Here is a 20932-nt window from a genome sequence, read left to right on the forward strand (position 1 = left end):
AATATAATTTAAGTTTTACATGTGAAATTGGTATCTTGTTTCCTTTCTTTGTCAAAAGATGTTTTACTGTAAAATTGTGAAATGGTTTCAATAATAATGCTCTCTTCAAGAAAGGAAATACAACATCATATCAGACGACTTTGTACAAATTCTAATGTCGTTTCTAAGGTGGACATACAGAGGAATACAGAATGGTTTTCCAATATTTACAATAAATATAAGGCTTATAAAAGCAATCTAGACAGAAGTTCTTAATTTAAAGAAAATGTATCTACACCAGAAACGAACAGCACAAAAGAAAACACTGAGGACGAAAATGTAATAATGTGGAACCACATTGAGGATGGCACGATTATTTTTAACGTGTAACTCAGAAAAATGTGTTAACAAATATATACAAAATAGAGTGTTACAAAATAGAGTGTTTGATAATGGTTACACTGACATTTAAATGTCCGATATCTGGTTTAATAAAGAATACGTCGGGTCACAAAGATCACGTGCTTTGAGACTTCTGAAAACATGGTATAGACTTTCTGGTTCTAGGGCTAGATGGAGAAATAAAAGAAAAATATTCTGTGAAAAATTTAAAACATACGAATTACTCTTTTACCCTTCCGTTTTGGGTTAAGTTGAGATAAAACTAGTGAAAAGAAACAATTATAATTAGATGTTTTAGGTATTATGTTTTTAAGGAGAAGTCTCCAAGACAAAAAAGTATGTTGTAAAAAATTCATTGAGTTAAAGTGAGTATCTACTCATATGTAATATCAAAAATCCAGATGAATAACGTAAGTAATTAACCACTAAGAAAATACAGGAATAGCTCTGCAAACACGTGCATTCTCAGTGATGGTCATTGTTTTAAAACAACCTATAATCCCACGAAATCCTTGACCGTTTATGTATTTACAAATATTTATCTACGTACCAAAACTAATGCCCCCAAGTGGCTCAGCGGTATGTATGCGCTAAAAATCGAGTTTCGATACCTATGGTGGGCAGAGCACAGATAGCTACTGTGTAGCTTTGTGCTTAATTCAAAACAACAACAACCAAAACTAATGTTACTAAACTTGTGAAGACGTTTACTACCATACTCAAAAAATCAGATATCAATCTCACTCTTTAATCAGTAATAACTGAAAAAACTGCTAACCACACATGAGTTATGTACCCCTACAACCTTACTCAGGAACCACACCTATTATTTAGTCAGTAATAACTGAAAAAACTGTCAACCACACATGAGTTATGTACCCCTACAACCTGACTCAGGGACCACACCTATTATTTAGTCAGTAATAACCGAAAACACTGCTAACCACACGAGTTATGTACCCCTACAACCTGACTCAGGGACCACACCTATTATTCAGTCAGTAATAATTGAAAAACTGCTAACCACACATGAGTTATGTACACCTACAACCTGACTCAGGAACCACACCTATTATTTAGTCAGTAATAATTGAAAACTGCTAACCACACATGAGTTATGTACCCCTAGAACATGACTCAGGGACCACACCTATTATTTAGTCAGTAATAACTGAAAAAACTGCTAACCACACACGAGTTATGTACCCCTACAACCTGACTCAGGGACCACACCTATTATTCAGTCAGTAATAATTGAAAACTGCTAACCACACATGAGTTATGTACACCTACAACCTGATTCAGGAACCACACCTATTATTTAGTCAGTAATAATTGAAAAACTGCTAACCACACATGAGTTATGTACCCTAGAACATGACTCAGGGACCACACCTATTATTTAGTCAGTAATAACTGAAAAAAATGCTAACCACACACGAGTTATGTACCCCTACAACCTGACTCAGGGACCACACCTATTATTTAGTTATTAATAACTGAGAAAATTGCTAACCACACACGAGTTATGTACCCCGACAACATGATTCAGGGACCACACCTATTATTTAGTCAGTAATAACTGAAGAAACTGCTAACCACACACGAGTTATGTACCCTACAACCTGACTTAGGGACCACACCCATTATTTAGTTATTAATAACTGACAAAATTGCTAATCACACATAGGATATATATCCTTACAGTTCGATTCAGAGACCACATTAATTGTTTAATTGGAAGTAATTCTCAACTATCAACAGACATCCTGTTGAAGACAGTAAAATAAATAAATGGTAGATTATTTTATTATCTGATGAAATTTTTCTGCATCAAATCCACTATTTTTCCAGAAAAAAGAACCCTTAAGGTTATTAGTGGACTGTATTTTCTCACAATTAACTGATGTTGTAACAACGTAAATGCGTAGATACCTTCTTATGTATGACGCAGCGGGACAAACTGGTGTAAGCCTTCTGATGTTGGCCCGACATGGCCAAGCGTGTTAAAGCGTTCGACTCGTAATCCGAGGGCCGCGGGTTCGAATCCCGGTTGCACCAAACATGCTCGCTTTCTCAGCCGTCGGGGCATTAAAATGTGACGGTCAATGCCAATATTCGTTGGTAAAAGAGTAGCCCAAGAGTTGGCGGTGGGTGGTGATGACTAGCTGCCTTCCCTCTAGTCTTACACTGCTAAATTAGGGACGTCTAGCACAGATAGCCCTCGAGTAGCTTTGTGCAAAATTCCAAAACAAACAAACAAACTTTGCACGAAATTCAAAACAAACAAACCTTCTGATGTTAAACAGTAGACTATACATTTCATGTGTAAAATGTAAAAAAAACAACATGTTTATCTATATTTTAAAGTCTTCTGTTAGCAACGATGTAAATAGAAACAGTTTCAAAGTATTTCTCTTTGGAGTGATTCTTGGAGTGATTTATTTTTATTTCTTCATTAAAATCGATCATAAATATAACTCTAGAATAGACAAGATCACGTGCTATTTTATCAGGCAGAAAATGGGTAGGTAAGTTTGGTGATTGTTTCTGTCTATCCATAACCTTACCTTCACTGGGTAGAGAAATGTCAAGGTCATATCTGACCCAAGATCATTCTGAGCTGTATAGGTGTAAATACCAACGTCTTCCCATCTGATGTTTCGTATCAGTAAATCTCCATTATCCAGCACCTGTAATGTCAAAAAATACATACATCAATATTTTAACCTGAAAATCATGAAGAAGCATGGTTGACCGGGTATTTCTCAAACAAGCAATATTTTATTTGTGAATAACTTCGAATCGGCACTGCTTTTGTTATACCCATACATGTATTGTTATGTTTTGTGGCACCTCGCAGACAAAAAAAAATCATTTAAAAATTAAATAAAAAACAAAGTCGTGAATTACTGAGATACAAAACTCTATGATTTTAATTAAAAAACAATCTAACGTTAAAACATATCTACTCGTTAGAAATGTATAAACTTTAAATTGAATCAGAATTACTACAAGTAAAATAGAAGTTTTCTGGAGGATAAACTTGATGAAAACATACAGGTTTTCAGAAGATTAGAATCGCCTGAGTTCGACATCTCAGGCACACCACAAAATATTGAAAGCCCAAGTTTACCTACAATTTTATTTTCGAAATGAATAATAGATGGCACTGCATCATTTGCAAGAAATTTTTGTTGTTAAACACATAAGCTACACAATAGGTTCTGCCCAAAGCGAGTATCGAAACCCAATTTTTTGTGTTATAAGTTTTCACACTTACCGCTGAACCACCGTAGTCCTGTACATAATGAGATGTTAGCATTAAACTTATAATTAATGTAATTCATTACTGTGAGCATTTTCTTAAAGCAAACCACATCGGGCTATAACAGAACCCCTCAGTTTAACACTTTCCAACGTACAGGGGGGATCAATTTATTACTAACATTTTAATAATAAAATAAAAATAAATACATTCAACCAAAGCTAATAAAAATAACATGGTATTCTATGTTTTGTTTTTTAATTTCTCGCAAAGCTACATGAGGGCTGTTTGCGCTAGCCGTCCCTAATTTAACATTGAAAAACTAGATGGAAGGCACCTAATCATCACCACCAACTGCAAACTCTTGAGCTACTCTTTCACCAACTGTTATTGGGATAAACCGTCCTCTTATAACGCCCCGCGACTGAACCGTGAGCATGTTTCGTGGGGCGTGGATTCAAACCCACAATAAGCAGATTTCTAGTCAAGTGCCCTCTAACCACCTGGTCATGTTTCACCAGTATTCGAACTGTGACAAATAGTTTGGTATTCATTATCTTTATACAAGAAATGAAAGGTAGTAGTCCATGCTAATAGGCAAAAATAAACTAAACTACAAAGGTATTTTTTTCGTTTTTCTCACCTACACCACTGAGACGTCTCAAAAACGATTTAATGCTAAATGTTGGGTTTCAGTACCCAAGGTGAACTGAGCACAGATAGCCCATTGTGTAGCTTAGACGTTAACCGCCGAAAACAAAACCAACCTTACCATTACTTTATTTAAAATCACGAACACTTACCATGTATTTCTTGTCGTCTTCAAGTGGTCTGTTGTCATCACCACGTGACATATCACTTCCGGTTTCGGTAGACCGGAACTGCGACAGAACAACTGAACGTCACTTCCTTGTTCTTCGAAACGAAAGCGTTTCCACAGGTAAATTCTTGCTGGTAAGCCTGAGATAACAGAAAAGGTTTAAACCAGCTATCTTTGTGATTATTAGACTCACAAGTTAAATTGTCTTCTGCGTTGGTTATGAGTATTTACTTAAAGAATCAGCACAGATGGATACAACTGTATTAATAATATATTACTATTATCTATTAATATTATAGATAATACACAACAGACAGATAAGGAAACGTGTAAGATTATTACACTGTTTATAATAGTTTATGGAACTGGAAGTACAGACAACCACACTGTTTACAACAGTTTATGGAACTGGAAATACAGACGACCACACTGTTTACAAAAGTTTATGGAACTGGAAATACAGACGACCACACTGTTTACAACAGTTTATGGAACTGGAAGTACAGACAACCACATTGTTTACAACAGTTTATGGAACTGGAAATACATACGACCACACTGTTTACAAAAGTTTATGGAACTGAAGGTACAGACGACCACACTGTTTACAACAGTTTATGGAACTGGAAGTACAGACAACCACACTGTTTACAACAGTTTATGGAACTGGAAATACAGAGGACCACACTGTTTACAACAGTTTATGGAACTGGAAGTACAGACAACCACACTGTTTACAACAGTTTATGGAACTGGAAGTACAGACAACCACATTGTTTACAACAGTTTATGGAACTGGAAATACATACGACCACACTGTTTACAAAAGTTTATGGAACTGGATTTATTATAATGTATATTAGATGCCTATTGTAAATCAAAAGTAAGAAAATATGATAGATACGTCAAAGAAAACAATAGTGAAATTTATTTTGATTTCTGCGCAAAATACAGAAAAAGTACTGTCTTCGTTACAAGCATAAACAAATATCTTTTCATATAAACACAGAAGAACGAACTCCACTGTTACAAGTAAGAACAAATATCTGTTCCTATAAACACAGAAGAACTACCTCCACTGTTACAAGCAACAACAAATATCTTTTCACATAAACAAAGAAGAACTACCTCCACTGTTACAAGCCACAACAAATATCTGTTCCTATAAACACAGAAGAACTACCTCCACTGTTACAATCAACAACAAATATCTGTTCATATAAACACAGAAGAACTATCTCTACTGTTACAAGCAAGAACAAATATCTGTTCATATAAACACAGAAGAACTATTTCTACTGTTACAAGCAAGAACAAATATCTGTTCATATAAACACCTAAGAACTATCTCTACTGTTACAAGCAAGAAGAAAAATCTGTTCATATAAACACAGAAGAACTAACTCCGCTGTTACAAGCAAGAACAAATAACTGTTCAAATAAACACAGAAGAACTAGCTCCACTGTTACAAGAAAGAACAAATATCTGTTCATATAAACACAGAAGAACTAGCTCCACTGTTACAAGCAAGAACAATATCTGTTAATATAAACACAGAAGAACTAGCTCGACTGTTACAAGCAAGAACAAATATCTGTTCATATAAACACAGAAGAACTGGCTCCACTGTTACAAGCAAGAACAAATATCTGTTCTTATAAACACAGAAGAACTAGCTTCACTGTTATAAGCAAGAACAAATATCTGTTCATATAAACACAGAAGAACTATCTCTACTGTTACAAGGAAGAATAAATCTCTGTTCATATAAACACAGAAGAACTATCTCTACTGTTACAAGCAAGAACAAATATCTGTTCATATAAACACAGAAGAACTCTCTCTACTGTTACACGCAAGAACAAATATCTGTTCCTATAAACACAGAAGAACTAGCTCCACTGTTACAAGGAAGAACAAATATATGTTCATATAAACACAGAAGAACTATTTCTACTGTTACACGCAAGAACAAATATCTGTTCCTATAAACACAGAAGAACTACCTCCACTGTTACAAGCAACAACAAATATCTGTTCACATAAACATAGAAGTACTACCTTCACTGTTACTAGCAACAACAAATATCTGTTCCTATAAACACAGAAGAACTACCTCCACTGTTACAAGCAACAACAAATATCTGTTCACATAAACACAGAAGAACTATCTCTACTGTTACAAGTAAGAACAAATATCTGTTCATATAAATACAGAAGAACTACCTCCACTGTTACAAGCAACAACAAATATCTGTTCACATAAACATAGAAGTACTACCTCCACTGTTACAAGCAACAACAAATATCTGTTCCTATAAACACAGAAGAACTACCTCCACTGTTACAAGCAACAACAAATATCTGTTCACATAAACACAGAAGAACTATCTCTACTGTTACAAGTAAGAACAAATATCTGTTCATATAAATACAGAAGAACTATCTCTACTGTTACAAGCAAGAACAAATATCTGTTCATATAAACACAGAAGAACTATTTCTACTGTTACAAGCAAGAACAAATATCTATTCCTATAAACACAGAAGAACTATCTCTACTGTTACAAGCAAAAAGAAATATGTGTTCATATAAACACAGAAGAACTATCTCTACTGTTACAAGCAAGAAGAAAAATCTGTTCATATAAACACAGAAGAACTAGCTCCGCTGTTACAAGCAAGAACAAATAACTGTTCAAATAAACACAGAAGAACTAGCTCCACTGTTACAAGAAAGAACAAATATCTGTTTATATAAACACAGAAGAACTATCTCTACTGTTATAAGCAAGAACAAATATCTGTTCATAAAAACACAGAAGAACTAGCTCCACTGTTACGTACTGAGGAACTGAGTGCACACGAGGAATGAAGAAATACAAAAGGACCTCAGGGAAGTATAAAGGGACATTTGGTAACTGAATTATCAAAGGTAAGTATTATATGAGTGAAGAAGTTCAACCAAAAACACCATCTACTACTAGTCACAAACGAGGACGGATTATTCACTCTACATTTATTACCACTACTTCTGTGCTATATGTTACTGCAAGGCCTTTCAGAACGATTAAACCTGTGCTTCCCTAATGTCCTGGTACTTAGAACCTTCGAATGGCTATCTAGCAATCACGGGTTGGAATTCTACCTCTGAACGTGTACGCCCTTTTCGTTGAAGGGACATTAGTCGTAACTGTCTGTTGTATTCTTTATTCGTAAATAGTACCCTCTTGGTTATCGTTTCAAAATTAGGGACAGCTTACGCAGGCAGCTGTCGAGTATCTTTGAACAAAATTAAGTAAACAAAGACTCCCTCAACTCTAATGAAATACCTAATTATTAAATTTTATGAATAAAAGTTTTTCTCAACTAATATCTTAATCTTTTTTTTTTTTAAGTCAGCACAAAGTTAGATACCAAGACGTAAAATATTTAGAATTAATTACTAAGAATAAGTTTGGTATGTTTAGGAGAGCAAAAAAAACATTTGTAAGTATTTATTGGTTTGTATTAGAGCCCCGTATATAAATAGGTTCTTTTGGATCATCTAGAAATAGAAGCTGTTGATAATTCGTTTCCCACAAGGTAAATATTAATGTTGGCCAACAGAATAATCGGCAAGGTTTTGTAAATAACCACAAATTACACAAAACTGATTCAGACTCACAGTTTAATAGTTAGGAATTTCTTTATTAAAATATAATAAACAATGCACCTTCGAAGTAACCCATTGAAACTGTCGTAGAGGTGGGAGCTACGTACTGCCCATAAAACAACAAAAATAAGATAACCAGTTTCACCATTGAAACCAGATAGGACTGTTATCTCATGAAACCGGAGAAGATAATTATCTCACGAAACCAGAAGGGCAATCATCTTAGACATTTATTTTATAAAACCAAAAATAAACAACTATATCATGAAACTGGAAAATACAATTATCTCATGAAACCAGAAAATACAATTACCTCATGAAACCGGGAAGACAATTATTTCAAGAAACCAGGAAAGCCAATTATTTCATTAAACCGGAAAAAAACATTATTAAACCAATTGCAAAATATCTTGATGTTTATGTTAAAAATATTTTTCATTTTATTCACGGTTAAGTGCATTTTCGAATATGAAGTTAATACATGAGAAACTACCAATATTTGATTCTCTTAGAATTTTGCTTTCCTTTTACTTAGCAACAGGTCAACCTAAGGATTTTATGACTCAATAAACCTTGTTTTGATACGTGCGGGGAACAGAACACAGAAAGCTTATTGTGTACCTTTGCGTTTAAAACATGCACACAAATTACCTGAACATGCACAGTAAATATATTCACTTACGTTGTCTACTAAATTATCCGTAAAGTTTTCTTTGTTGTATATAAGTCTTTGTTTTTATTTTTACCTTAGCAAGTGTCTTATTTTGAAAGTCATTTGTTTATAATATGAATAGCAACAAATACCCTGTTTTTCTTACTTTTCCTCTACTTCTTAAATTAACAACAGTTTGTCTTTACGTTATCTCCAAAAATTTTTTTTTTTTAGAATAGGAAATGTTCATTTGTTTATCTGCAGTTATGTTTGATTAACCTTTATTTCTGGATCGTCTTTTATCTATTTCCTGTAGGGTTGTAGTTCATTTAGTTGTAGTTTATTTACTCTTGGCTTCTGTTTTCGTTTCAGAAACGAGCAGTAGATGGAAGAACAAAACAGGAAATAAGACTATTATGCTGCTATATTTAAGCTCAAATTTACAAATCACAAGTATGGATACCTATTTTTTAGCATTATAAGCCGTCAGACATGCCACTGAGGGGGAAGATCGAAGTTTTCAGTTTTATCTCCTGGTATACTCAGTTATTTTTTCTACGTTTCAAGGAAATAATATTACTTAGTAATTAAACAAACGATTCACTCTCTGACATGATCCGTGAAAGAAAAATCGAGAATCTTCAATAGCTGCGGCAGTATTGAGATTTTAGATCGGTAATAGAACGGAGTTTTGAGCCAAAAGTTTGTACTTAAACAAAAATAAGTCAGATCCATTCAACGAGACGCTATGCTGTAACTAAAGATTTGTCTTAAATAAAACCAAATTAATTAAATATGTTCTTTAATTTTGTAGGTTGCGCTTTCAATTTATTTAAGTAATTTCTAGTTATTCTGTTGCTATCCACATAATATTTATCTAACATGTTCTTCATCCAGATTCGTAATTGATACTCTTTCTATATGAATCAGTTTTCCATCTCGGTCATTTTTTCATCAGGATCAGTTTTTTATTTGGATAGGCTTTTCCAGCTCTATAGTTGGATAACCTACTCTATGTTATCTATTAACATACTTTGTTTACGTCGTTTGTCTTGGATTTCATAGCCATCTTCCAATTATTTGCTGACCTCCTTCTTCCATTTTCATCAGTTTCCTCGTGTTCTATTTCAACATATATTTTCCATCTATTACTTACTAATTTTTTCTGTATTTTTTATCGCCTTCTTCAACGTTTTCTTGTGGTCGCTTTCTACTTGATCTGGCTCTAACATCATTATAATGGCTCAGTTAAGATATGTTACTTTTACCGTTACTTATAAATTCAGTTTTCCTTGTAGCTGTGGACCACTTCCTTTCTAATTCCATTTGAACGTTTTATGTTATTAGTTTATCATTTTTCAATTACCAAAATATACAAGTACTAGTACACAAAACCTCCGGCGAGACAACCCACGATTAATATACGACCAATTTTACCATAAAATTAGTTATTACAAGAACGTAAACGGTGGCCAGTAAGCACCATTAAGAATTAGTTCGTGATTACCGGTAATTTATAACTATATGTACATAAACAAAATACAATGAAAGCTACTGACGATTTCCTTTAAGATACATGAGTAAAAAGCACAAGGAAAGAAGCTAGTATTGTTAGAAACATCGTTACAGTTTTATTTTATATTCGAATTTCCATTAGATTCGGCGTAACTACTATTGTTAGTAACATCGTCTTAGTTTTACTTCCTATTTAAGTTTTACTCGTGTTGGACATAGCTAGTATTTTTAGTAACAAAATTTAAATTTTACTTCATATTCAATTTTTACTCATTTTGGACGTAGCTAGTATTGTTAGTTATATAACTTAAGTTTTACTTCATATTCAGTTTTAATTCATGTTAAGCGTAGCTAGTATTTATAGTAAAAATGTTTTAGCTTTACTTCATATTCCAGTTTTACTCACGCTGGACGTAGCTAATATAGTTAGTAAAATAATTTAAATTTTACTTCATATTCAATTTTTATTCACGTGGAAGTAGCTAGTATTGTTAGTAATATAATTTAAGTTTTACTTCATAATCAATTTTTACTCATGTTGGACGTAGCTAGTATTGTTAGTTATATCGTTCCAGTTCCACTCATATTAGACGTATCTAGTATTGTTAGTAATATCGTTTTAGTTTTCTTAATATTCAAATTTTTCTAATGTTGGGCGTAGCTGGTATTGTCAGTAATATAGCTTTAGTTTTACTTCATATTCAAGTTTTACTCATGTTGGACGTAGCTCGTATTGTTAGTAATATCGTTTAAGTTTTACTCATGTTGGACGTAGCTGGTATTGTTAGTTATATCGTTCCAGTTCTACTCATGTTAGACGTATCTAGTATTGTTAGTAATATCGTTTTAGTTTTCCTTAATATTTAAATTTTTCTCATGTTGGTCATAGCTGGTATTGTCAGTAATATAGCTTTAGTTTTACTTCATATTCAAGTTTTACTCATGTTGGACGTAGCAAGTATTGTTAGTAATATCGTTCAAGTGTTTATCATGTTGGACGTAGCTAGTATTGTTAGTAATATCGTTCAAGTGTTTCTCATGTTGGACGTAGCTAGTATTGTTAGTTATATCGTTCAAGTGTTTCTCATGTTGGACGTAGCTAGTATTGCTAGTAATATCATTCAAGTGTTTCTCATGCTGGACGTGGCTAGTATTGTTAGTAATATCGTTCAAGTGTTTCTCATGTTGGACGTAGCTAGTATTGTTAGTAATATCGTTCAAGTGTTTCTCATGTTGGACGTAGCTAATATTGTTAGTAATATCGTTCAAGTTTTACTCATGTTGGACGTATCTAGTATTGTTAGTAATATCTATTTAGTTTTACTTATTATTCAAGTTTTACTCATGTTGAAAGTAGCTAGTATTGTTAGTAATATAATTTAAGTTTTACTTCATAATCAATTTTTACTCATGTTGGACGTAGCTAGTATTGTTAGTTATATCGTTCCAGTTCCACTCATATTAGACGTATCTAGTATTGTTAGTAATATCGTTTTAGTTTTTCTTAATATTCAAATTTTTCTAATGTTGGGCGTAGCTGGTATTGTCAGTAATATAGCTTTAGTTTTACTTCATATTCAAGTTTTACTCATGTTGGACGTAGCTCGTATTGTTAGTAATATCGTTTAAGTTTTACTCATGTTGGACGTAGCTGGTATTGTTAGTTATATCGTTCCAGTTCTACTCATGTTAGACGTATCTAGTATTGTTAGTAATATCGTTTTAGTTTTCCTTAATATTTAAATTTTTCTCATGTTGGTCATAGCTGGTATTGTCAGTAATATAGCTTTAGTTTTACTTCATATTCAAGTTTTACTCATGTTGGACGTAGCAAGTATTGTTAGTAATATCGTTCAAGTGTTTATCATGTTGGACGTAGCTAGTATTGTTAGTAATATCGTTCAAGTGTTTCTCATGTTGGACGTAGCTAGTATTGTTAGTTATATCGTTCAAGTGTTTCTCATGTTGGACGTAGCTAGTATTGCTAGTAATATCATTCAAGTGTTTCTCATGCTGGACGTGGCTAGTATTGTTAGTAATATCGTTCAAGTGTTTCTCATGTTGGACGTAGCTAGTATTGTTAGTAATATCGTTCAAGTGTTTCTCATGTTGGACGTAGCTAATATTGTTAGTAATATCGTTCAAGTTTTACTCATGTTGGACGTATCTAGTATTGTTAGTAATATCTATTTAGTTTTACTTATTATTCAAGTTTTACTCATGTTGAAAGTAGCTAGTATTGTTAGTAATATAATTTAAGTTTTACTTCATAATCAATTTTTTTACTCATGTTGGACGTAGCTAGTATTGTTAGTTATATCGTTCCAGTTCCACTCATATTAGACGTATCTAGTATTGTTAGTAATATCGTTTTAGTTTTTCTTAATATTCAAATTTTTCTAATGTTGGGCGTAGCTGGTATTGTCAGTAATATAGCTTTAGTTTTACTTCATATTCAAGTTTTACTCATGTTGGACGTAGCTCGTATTGTTAGTAATATCGTTTAAGTTTTACTCATGTTGGACGTAGCTGGTATTGTTAGTTATATCGTTCCAGTTCTACTCATGTTAGACGTATCTAGTATTGTTAGTAATATCGTTTTAGTTTTCCTTAATATTTAAATTTTTCTCATGTTGGTCATAGCTGGTATTGTCAGTAATATAGCTTTAGTTTTACTTCATATTCAAGTTTTACTCATGTTGGACGTAGCAAGTATTGTTAGTAATATCGTTCAAGTGTTTATCATGTTGGACGTAGCTAGTATTGTTAGTAATATCGTTCAAGTGTTTCTCATGTTGGACGTAGCTAGTATTGTTAGTTATATCGTTCAAGTGTTTCTCATGTTGGACGTAGCTAGTATTGCTAGTAATATCATTCAAGTGTTTCTCATGCTGGACGTGGCTAGTATTGTTAGTAATATCGTTCAAGTGTTTCTCATGTTGGACGTAGCTAGTATTGTTAGTAATATCGTTCAAGTGTTTCTCATGTTGGACGTAGCTAATATTGTTAGTAATATCGTTCAAGTTTTACTCATGTTGGACGTATCTAGTATTGTTAGTAATATCTATTTAGTTTTACTTATTATTCAAGTTTTACTCATGTTGAAAGTAGCTAGTATTGTTAGTAATATAATTTAAGTTTTACTTCATAATCAATTTTTTTTACTCATGTTGGACGTAGCTAGTATTGTTAGTTATATCGTTCCAGTTCCACTCATATTAGACGTATCTAGTATTGTTAGTAATATCGTTTTAGTTTTTCTTAATATTCAAATTTTTCTAATGTTGGGCGTAGCTGGTATTGTCAGTAATATAGCTTTAGTTTTACTTCATATTCAAGTTTTACTCATGTTGGACGTAGCTCGTATTGTTAGTAATATCGTTTAAGTTTTACTCATGTTGGACGTAGCTGGTATTGTTAGTTATATCGTTCCAGTTCTACTCATGTTAGACGTATCTAGTATTGTTAGTAATATCGTTTTAGTTTTCCTTAATATTTAAATTTTTCTCATGTTGGTCATAGCTGGTATTGTCAGTAATATAGCTTTAGTTTTACTTCATATTCAAGTTTTACTCATGTTGGACGTAGCAAGTATTGTTAGTAATATCGTTCAAGTGTTTATCATGTTGGACGTAGCTAGTATTGTTAGTAATATCGTTCAAGTGTTTCTCATGTTGGACGTAGCTAGTATTGTTAGTTATATCGTTCAAGTGTTTCTCATGTTTGACGTAGCTGGTATTGTTAGTAATATCGTTCAAGTGTTTCTCATGTTGGACGTAGCTAGTATTGCTAGTAATATCATTCAAGTGTTTCTCATGCTGGACGTGGCTAGTATTGTTAGTAATATCGTTCAAGTGTTTCTCATGTTGGACGTAGCTAGTATTGTTAGTAATATCGTTCAAGTGTTTCTCATGTTGGACGTAGCTAATATTGTTAGTAATATCGTTCAAGTTTTACTCATGTTGGACGTAGCTGGTATTGTTAGTTATATCGTTCCAGTTCTACTCATGTTAGACGTATCTAGTATTGTTAGTAATATCGTTTTAGTTTTCCTTAATATTTAAATTTTTCTCATGTTGGTCATAGCTGGTATTGTCAGTAATATAGCTTTAGTTTTACTTCATATTCAAGTTTTACTCATGTTGGACGTAGCAAGTATTGTTAGTAATATCGTTCAAGTGTTTATCATGTTGGACGTAGCTAGTATTGTTAGTAATATCGTTCAAGTGTTTCTCATGTTGGACGTAGCTAGTATTGTTAGTTATATCGTTCAAGTGTTTCTCATGTTTGACTTAGCTGGTATTGTTAGTAATATCGTTCAAGTGTTTCTCATGTTGGACGTAGCTAGTATTGCTAGTAATATCATTCAAGTGTTTCTCATGCTGGACGTGGCTAGTATTGTTAGTAATATCGTTCAAGTGTTTCTCATGTTGGACGTAGCTAGTATTGTTAGTAATATCGTTCAAGTGTTTCTCATGTTGGACGTAGCTAATATTGTTAGTAATATCGTTCAAGTTTTACTCATGTTGGACGTATCTAGTATTGTTAGTAATATCTATTTAGTTTTACTTATTATTCAAGTTTTACTCATGTTGAACGTAGCGAGTATTGTTAGTAATATAATTTAAGTTTTACATGTGAAATTGGTATCTTGTTTCCTTTCTTTGTCAAAAGATGTTTTACTGTAAAATTGTGAAATGGTTTCAATAATAATGCTCTCTTCAAGAAAGGAAATACAACATCATATCAGACGACTTTGTACAAATTCTAATGTCGTTTCTAAGGTGGACATACAGAGGAATACAGAATGGTTTTCCAATATTTACAATAAATATAAGGCTTATAAAAGCAATCTAGACAGAAGTTCTTAATTTAAAGAAAATGTATCTACACCAGAAACGAACAGCACAAAAGAAAACACTGAGGACGAAAATGTAATAATGTGGAACCACATTGAGGATGGCACGATTATTTTTAACGTGTAACTCAGAAAAATGTGTTAACAAATATATACAAAATAGAGTGTTACAAAATAGAGTGTTTGATAATGGTTACACTGACATTTAAATGTCCGATATCTGGTTTAATAAAGAATACGTCGGGTCACAAAGATCACGTGCTTTGAGACTTCTGAAAACATGGTATAGACTTTCTGGTTCTAGGGCTAGATGGGAGAAATAAAAGAAAAATATTCTGTGAAAAAATTTAAAACATACGAATTACTCTTTTACCCTTCCGTTTTGGGTTAAGTTGAGATAAAACTAGTGAAAAGAAACAATTATAATTAGATGTTTTAGGTATTATGTTTTTAAGGAGAAGTCTCCAAGACAAAAAAAGTATGTTGTAAAAATTCATTGAGTTAAAGTGAGTATCTACTCATATGTAATATCAAAAATCCAGATGAATAACGTAAGTAATTAACCACTAAGAAAATACAGGAATAGCTCTGCAAACACGTGCATTCTCAGTGATGGTCATTGTTTTAAAACAACCTATAATCCCACGAAATCCTTGACCGTTTATGTATTTACAAATATTTATCTACGTACCAAAACTAATGCCCCCAAGTGGCTCAGCGGTATGTATGCGCTAAAATCGAGTTTCGATACCTATGGTGGGCAGAGCACAGATAGCTACTGTGTAGCTTTGTGCTTAATTCAAAACAACAACAACCAAAACTAATGTTACTAAACTTGTGAAGACGTTTACTACCATACTCAAAAAAATCAGATATCAATCTCACTCTTTAATCAGTAATAACTGAAAAACTGCTAACCACACATGAGTTATGTACCCTACAACCTTACTCAGGAACCACACCTATTATTTAGTCAGTAATAACTGAAAAAACTGTCAACCACACATGAGTTATGTACCCCTACAACCTGACTCAGGGACCACACCTATTATTTAGTCAGTAATAACCGAAAACACTGCTAACCACACGAGTTATGTACCCCTACAACCTGACTCAGGGACCACACCTATTATTCAGTCAGTAATAATTGAAAAACTGCTAACCACACATGAGTTATGTACACCTACAACCTGACTCAGGAACCACACCTATTATTTAGTCAGTAATAATTGAAAAACTGCTAACCACACATGAGTTATGTACCCCTAGAACATGACTCAGGGACCACACCTATTATTTAGTCAGTAATAACTGAAAAAACTGCTAACCACACACGAGTTATGTACCCCTACAACCTGACTCAGGGACCACACCTATTATTCAGTCAGTAATAATTGAAAAACTGCTAACCACACATGAGTTATGTACACCTACAACCTGATTCAGGAACCACACCTATTATTTAGTCAGTAATAATTGAAAAACTGCTAACCACACATGAGTTATGTACCCCTAGAACATGACTCAGGGACCACACCTATTATTTAGTCAGTAATAACTGAAAAAATGCTAACCACACACGAGTTATGTACCCCTACAACCTGACTCAGGGACCACACCTATTATTTAGTTATTAATAACTGAGAAAATTGCTAACCACACACGAGTTATGTACCCCGACAACATGATTCAGGGACCACACCTATTATTTAGTCAGTAATAACTGAAGAAACTGCTAACCACACACGAGTTATGTACCCCTACAACCTGACTTAGGGACCACACCCATTATTTAGTTATTAATAACTGACAAAATTGCTAATCACACATAGGATATATATCCTTACAGTTCGATTCAGAGACCACATTAATTGTTTAATTGGAAGTAATTCTCAACTATCAACAGACATCCTGTTGAAGACAGTAAAATAAATAAATGGTAGATTATTTTATTATCTGATGAAATTTTTCTGCATCAAATCCACTATTTTTCCAGAAAAAGAACCCTTAAGGTTATTAGTGGACTGTATTTTCTCACAATTAACTGATGTTGTAACAACGTAAATGCGTAGATACCTTCTTATGTATGACGCAGCGAGACAAACTGGTGTAAGCCTTCTGATGTTGGCCCGACATGGCCAAGCGTGTTAAAGCGTTCGACTCGTAATCCGAGGGCCGCGGGTTCGAATCCCGGTTGCACCAAACATGCTCGCTTTCTCAGCCGTCGGGGCATTAAAATGTGACGGTCAATGCCAATATTCGTTGGTAAAAGAGTAGCCCAAGAGTTGGCGGTGGGTGGTGATGACTAGCTGCCTTCCCTCTAGTCTTACACTGCTAAATTAGGGACGTCTAGCACAGATAGCCCTCGAGTAGCTTTGTGCAAAATTCCAAAACAAACAAACAAACTTTGCACGAAATTCAAAACAAACAAACCTTCTGATGTTAAACAGTAGACTATACATTTCATGTGTAAAATGTAAAAAAAAACAACATGTTTATCTATATTTTAAAGTCTTCTGTTAGCAACGATGTAAATAGAAACAGTTTCAAAGTATTTCTCTTTGGAGTGATTCTTGGAGTGATTTATTTTTATTTCTTCATTAAAATCGATCATAAATATAACTCTAGAATAGACAAGATCACGTGCTATTTTATCAGGCAGAAAATGGGTAGGTAAGTTTGGTGATTGTTTCTGTCTATCCATAACCTTACCTTCACTGGGTAGAGAAATGTCAAGGTCATATCTGACCCAAGATCATTCTGAGCTGTATAGGTGTAAATACCAACGTCTTCCCATCTGATGTTTCGTATCAGTAAATCTCCATTATCCAGCACCTGTAATGTCAAAAATACATACATCAATATTTTAACCTGAAAATCATGAAGAAGCATGGTTGACCGGGTATTTCTCAAACAAGCAATATTTTATTTGTGAATAACTTCGAATCGGCACTGCTTTTGTTATACCCATACATGTATTGTTATGTTTTGTGACACCTCGCAGACAAAAAAAAATCATTTAAAAATTAAATAAAAAACAAAGTCGTGAATTACTGAGATACAAAACTCTATGATTTTAATTAAAAACAATCTAACGTTAAAACATATCTACTCGTTAGAAATGTATAAACTTTAAATTGAATCAGAATTACTACAAGTAAAATAGAAGTTTTCTGGAGGATAAACTTGATGAAAACATACAGGCTTTCAGAAGATTAGAATCGCCTGAGTTCGACATCTCAGGCACACCACAAAAAATATTGAAAGCCCAAGTTTACCTACAATTTTATTTTCGAAATGAATAATAGATGGCACTGCATCATTTGCAAGAAATTTTTGTTGTTAAACACATAAGCTACACAATAGGTTCTGCCCAAAGCGAGTATCGAAACCCAATTTTTTGTGTTATAAGTTTTCACACTTACCGCTGAACCACCGTAGTCCTGTACATAATGAGATGTTAGCATTAAACTTATAATTAATGTAATTCATTACTGTGAGCATTTTCTTAAAGCAAACCACATCGGGCTATAACAGAACCCCTCAGTTTAACACTTTCCAACGTACAGGGGGGATCAATTTATTACTAACATTTTAATAATAAAATAAAAATAAATACATTCAACCAAAGCTAATAAAAATAACATGGTATTCTATGTTTTTGTTTTTTTAATTTCTCGCAAAGCTACATGAGGGCTGTTTGCGCTAGCCGTCCCTAATTTAACATTGAAAAACTAGATGGAAGGCACCTAATCATCACCACCAACTGCAAACTCTTGAGCTACTCTTTCACCAACTGTTATTGGGATAAACCGTCCTCTTATAACGCCCCGCGACTGAACCGTGAGCATGTTTCGTGGGGCGTGGATTCAAACCCGCAATAAGCAGATTTCTAGTCAAGTGCCCTCTAACCACCTGGTCATGTTTCACCAGTATTCGAACTGTGACAAATAGTTTGGTATTCATTATCTTTGTACAAGAAATGAAAGGTAGTAGTCCATGCTAATAGGCAAAAATAAACTAAACTACAAAGGTATTTTTTCGTTTTCTCACCTACACCACTGAGACGTCTCAAAAACGATTTAATGCTAAATGTTGGGTTTCAGTACCCAAGGTGAACTGAGCACAGATAGCCCATTGTGTAGCTTAGACGTTAACCGCCGAAAAACAAAACCAACCTTACCATTACTTTATTTAAAATCACGAACACTTACCATGTATTTCTTGTCGTCTTCAAGTGGTCTGTTGTCATCACCACGTGACATATCACTTCCGGTTTCGGTAGACCGGAACTGCGACAGAACAACTGAACGTCACTTCCTTGTTGTTCGAAACGAAAGCGTTTCCACAGGTAAATTCTTGCTGGTAAGCCTGAGATAACAGAAAAGGTTTAAACCAGCTATCTTTGTGATTATTAGACTCAAAAGTTAAATTGTCTTCTGCGTTGGTTATGAGTGTTTACTTAAAGAATCAGCACAGATGGATACAAATTAATATTATATTATCTATTAATATTATAATACACAACAGACAGATAAGAAAACGTGTAAGATTATTACACTGTTTATAATAGTTTATGGAACTGGAAGTACAGACAACCACACTGTTTACAACAGTTTATGGAACTGGAAATACAGACGACCACACTGTTTACAAAAGTTTATGGAACTGGAAATACAGACGACCACACTGTTTACAACAGTTTATGGAACTGGAAGTACAGACAACCACATTGTTTACAACAGTTTATGGAACTGGAAATACATACGACCACACTGTTTACAAAAGTTTATGGAACTGAAGGTACAGACGACCACACTGTTTACAACAGTTTATGGAACTGGAAGTACAGACAACCACTCTGTTTACAACAGTTTATGGAACTGGAAATACAGAGGACCACACTGTTTACAACAGTTTATGGAACTGGAAGTACAGACAACCACACTGTTTACAACAGTTTATGGAACTGGAAGTACAGACAACCACACTGTTTACAACAGTTTATGGAACTGGAAGTACAGACAACCACACTGTTTACAACAGTTTATGGAACTGGATTTATTATAATGTATATTAGATGCCTATTGTAAATCAAAAGTAAGAAAATATGATAGATACGTCAAAGAAAACAATAGTGAAATTTATTTTGATTTCTGCGCAAAATACAGAAAAAGTACTGTCTTCGTTACAAGCATAAACAAATATCTTTTCATATAAACACAGAAGAACGAACTCCACTGTTACAAGTAAGAACAAATATCTGTTCCTATAAACACAGAAGAACTACCTCCACTGTTACAAGCAACAACAAATATCTTTTCACATAAACAAAGAAGAACTACCTCCACTGTTACAAGCCACAACAAATATCTGTTCCTATAAACACAGAAGAACTACCTCCACTGTTACAATCAACAACAAATATCTGTTCATATAAACACAGAAGAACTATCTCTACTGTTACAAGCAAGAACAAATATCTGTTCATATAAACACAGAAGAACTATTTCTACTGTTACAAGCAAGAACAAATATCTGTTCATATAAACACCTAAGAACTATCTCTACTGTTACAAGCAAGAAGAAAAATCTGTTCATATAAACACAGAAGAACTAACTCCGCTGTTACAAGCAAGAACAAATAACTGTTCAAATAAACACAGAAGAACTAGCTCCACTGTTACAAGAAAGAACAAATATCTGTTCATATAAACACAGAAGAACTAGCTCCACTGTTACAAGCAAGAACAATATCTGTTAATATAAACACAGAAGAACT

General features: G+C 33.6%; 1 protein-coding gene across 2 annotated transcripts; it reads right to left on the reverse strand.

Annotated features, from left to right (window-relative positions):
• Positions 1 to 227: 227 nt before the first annotated feature.
• Positions 228 to 19516, reverse strand: LOC143242552 (zwei Ig domain protein zig-2-like). Of its 2 annotated transcripts, XM_076485967.1 has the most exons (5): positions 19365 to 19516; positions 17863 to 17985; positions 4453 to 4609; positions 2952 to 3074; positions 228 to 548 (listed from the first exon to the last, which is right to left on the reverse strand). In XM_076485967.1, exons 1-3 carry the CDS (start codon positions 19413 to 19415, stop codon positions 4505 to 4507), a joined length of 279 nt encoding a protein of 92 aa, XP_076342082.1. In that variant the 5' UTR covers positions 19416 to 19516; the 3' UTR covers positions 228 to 548; positions 2952 to 3074; positions 4453 to 4504. The 2 variants fall into 2 exon arrangements, with proteins under 2 accessions (XP_076342082.1, XP_076342083.1); XM_076485968.1 differs by lacking the exons at positions 228 to 548; positions 2952 to 3074; positions 4453 to 4609 and adding an exon at positions 15046 to 15456.
• Between the last annotated feature and the right edge of the window lie 1416 nt (positions 19517 to 20932).

The sequence above is a fragment of the Tachypleus tridentatus genome, unplaced genomic scaffold, assembly GCF_004210375.1.
Source record: "Tachypleus tridentatus isolate NWPU-2018 unplaced genomic scaffold, ASM421037v1 Hic_cluster_2, whole genome shotgun sequence".
NCBI lineage: Eukaryota > Metazoa > Arthropoda > Merostomata > Xiphosura > Limulidae > Tachypleus > Tachypleus tridentatus.

Excerpts from the sequence above, each read along its gene's own strand:
- LOC143242552 (XM_076485967.1), bottom strand. The coding sequence starts at position 19,415 with ATGTCACGTGGTGATGACAACAGACCACTTGAAGACGACAAGAAATAC. Across the intron at positions 17,986-19,364 it reads AAGACGACAAGAAATACATG|GTGCTGGATAATGGAGATTT; the intron begins GTAAGTGTTCGT and ends TTGACATTACAG. Across the intron at positions 4,610-17,862 it reads CATTTCTCTACCCAGTGAAG|GCTTACCAGCAAGAATTTAC; the intron begins GTAAGGTTATGG and ends CTGTTATCTCAG.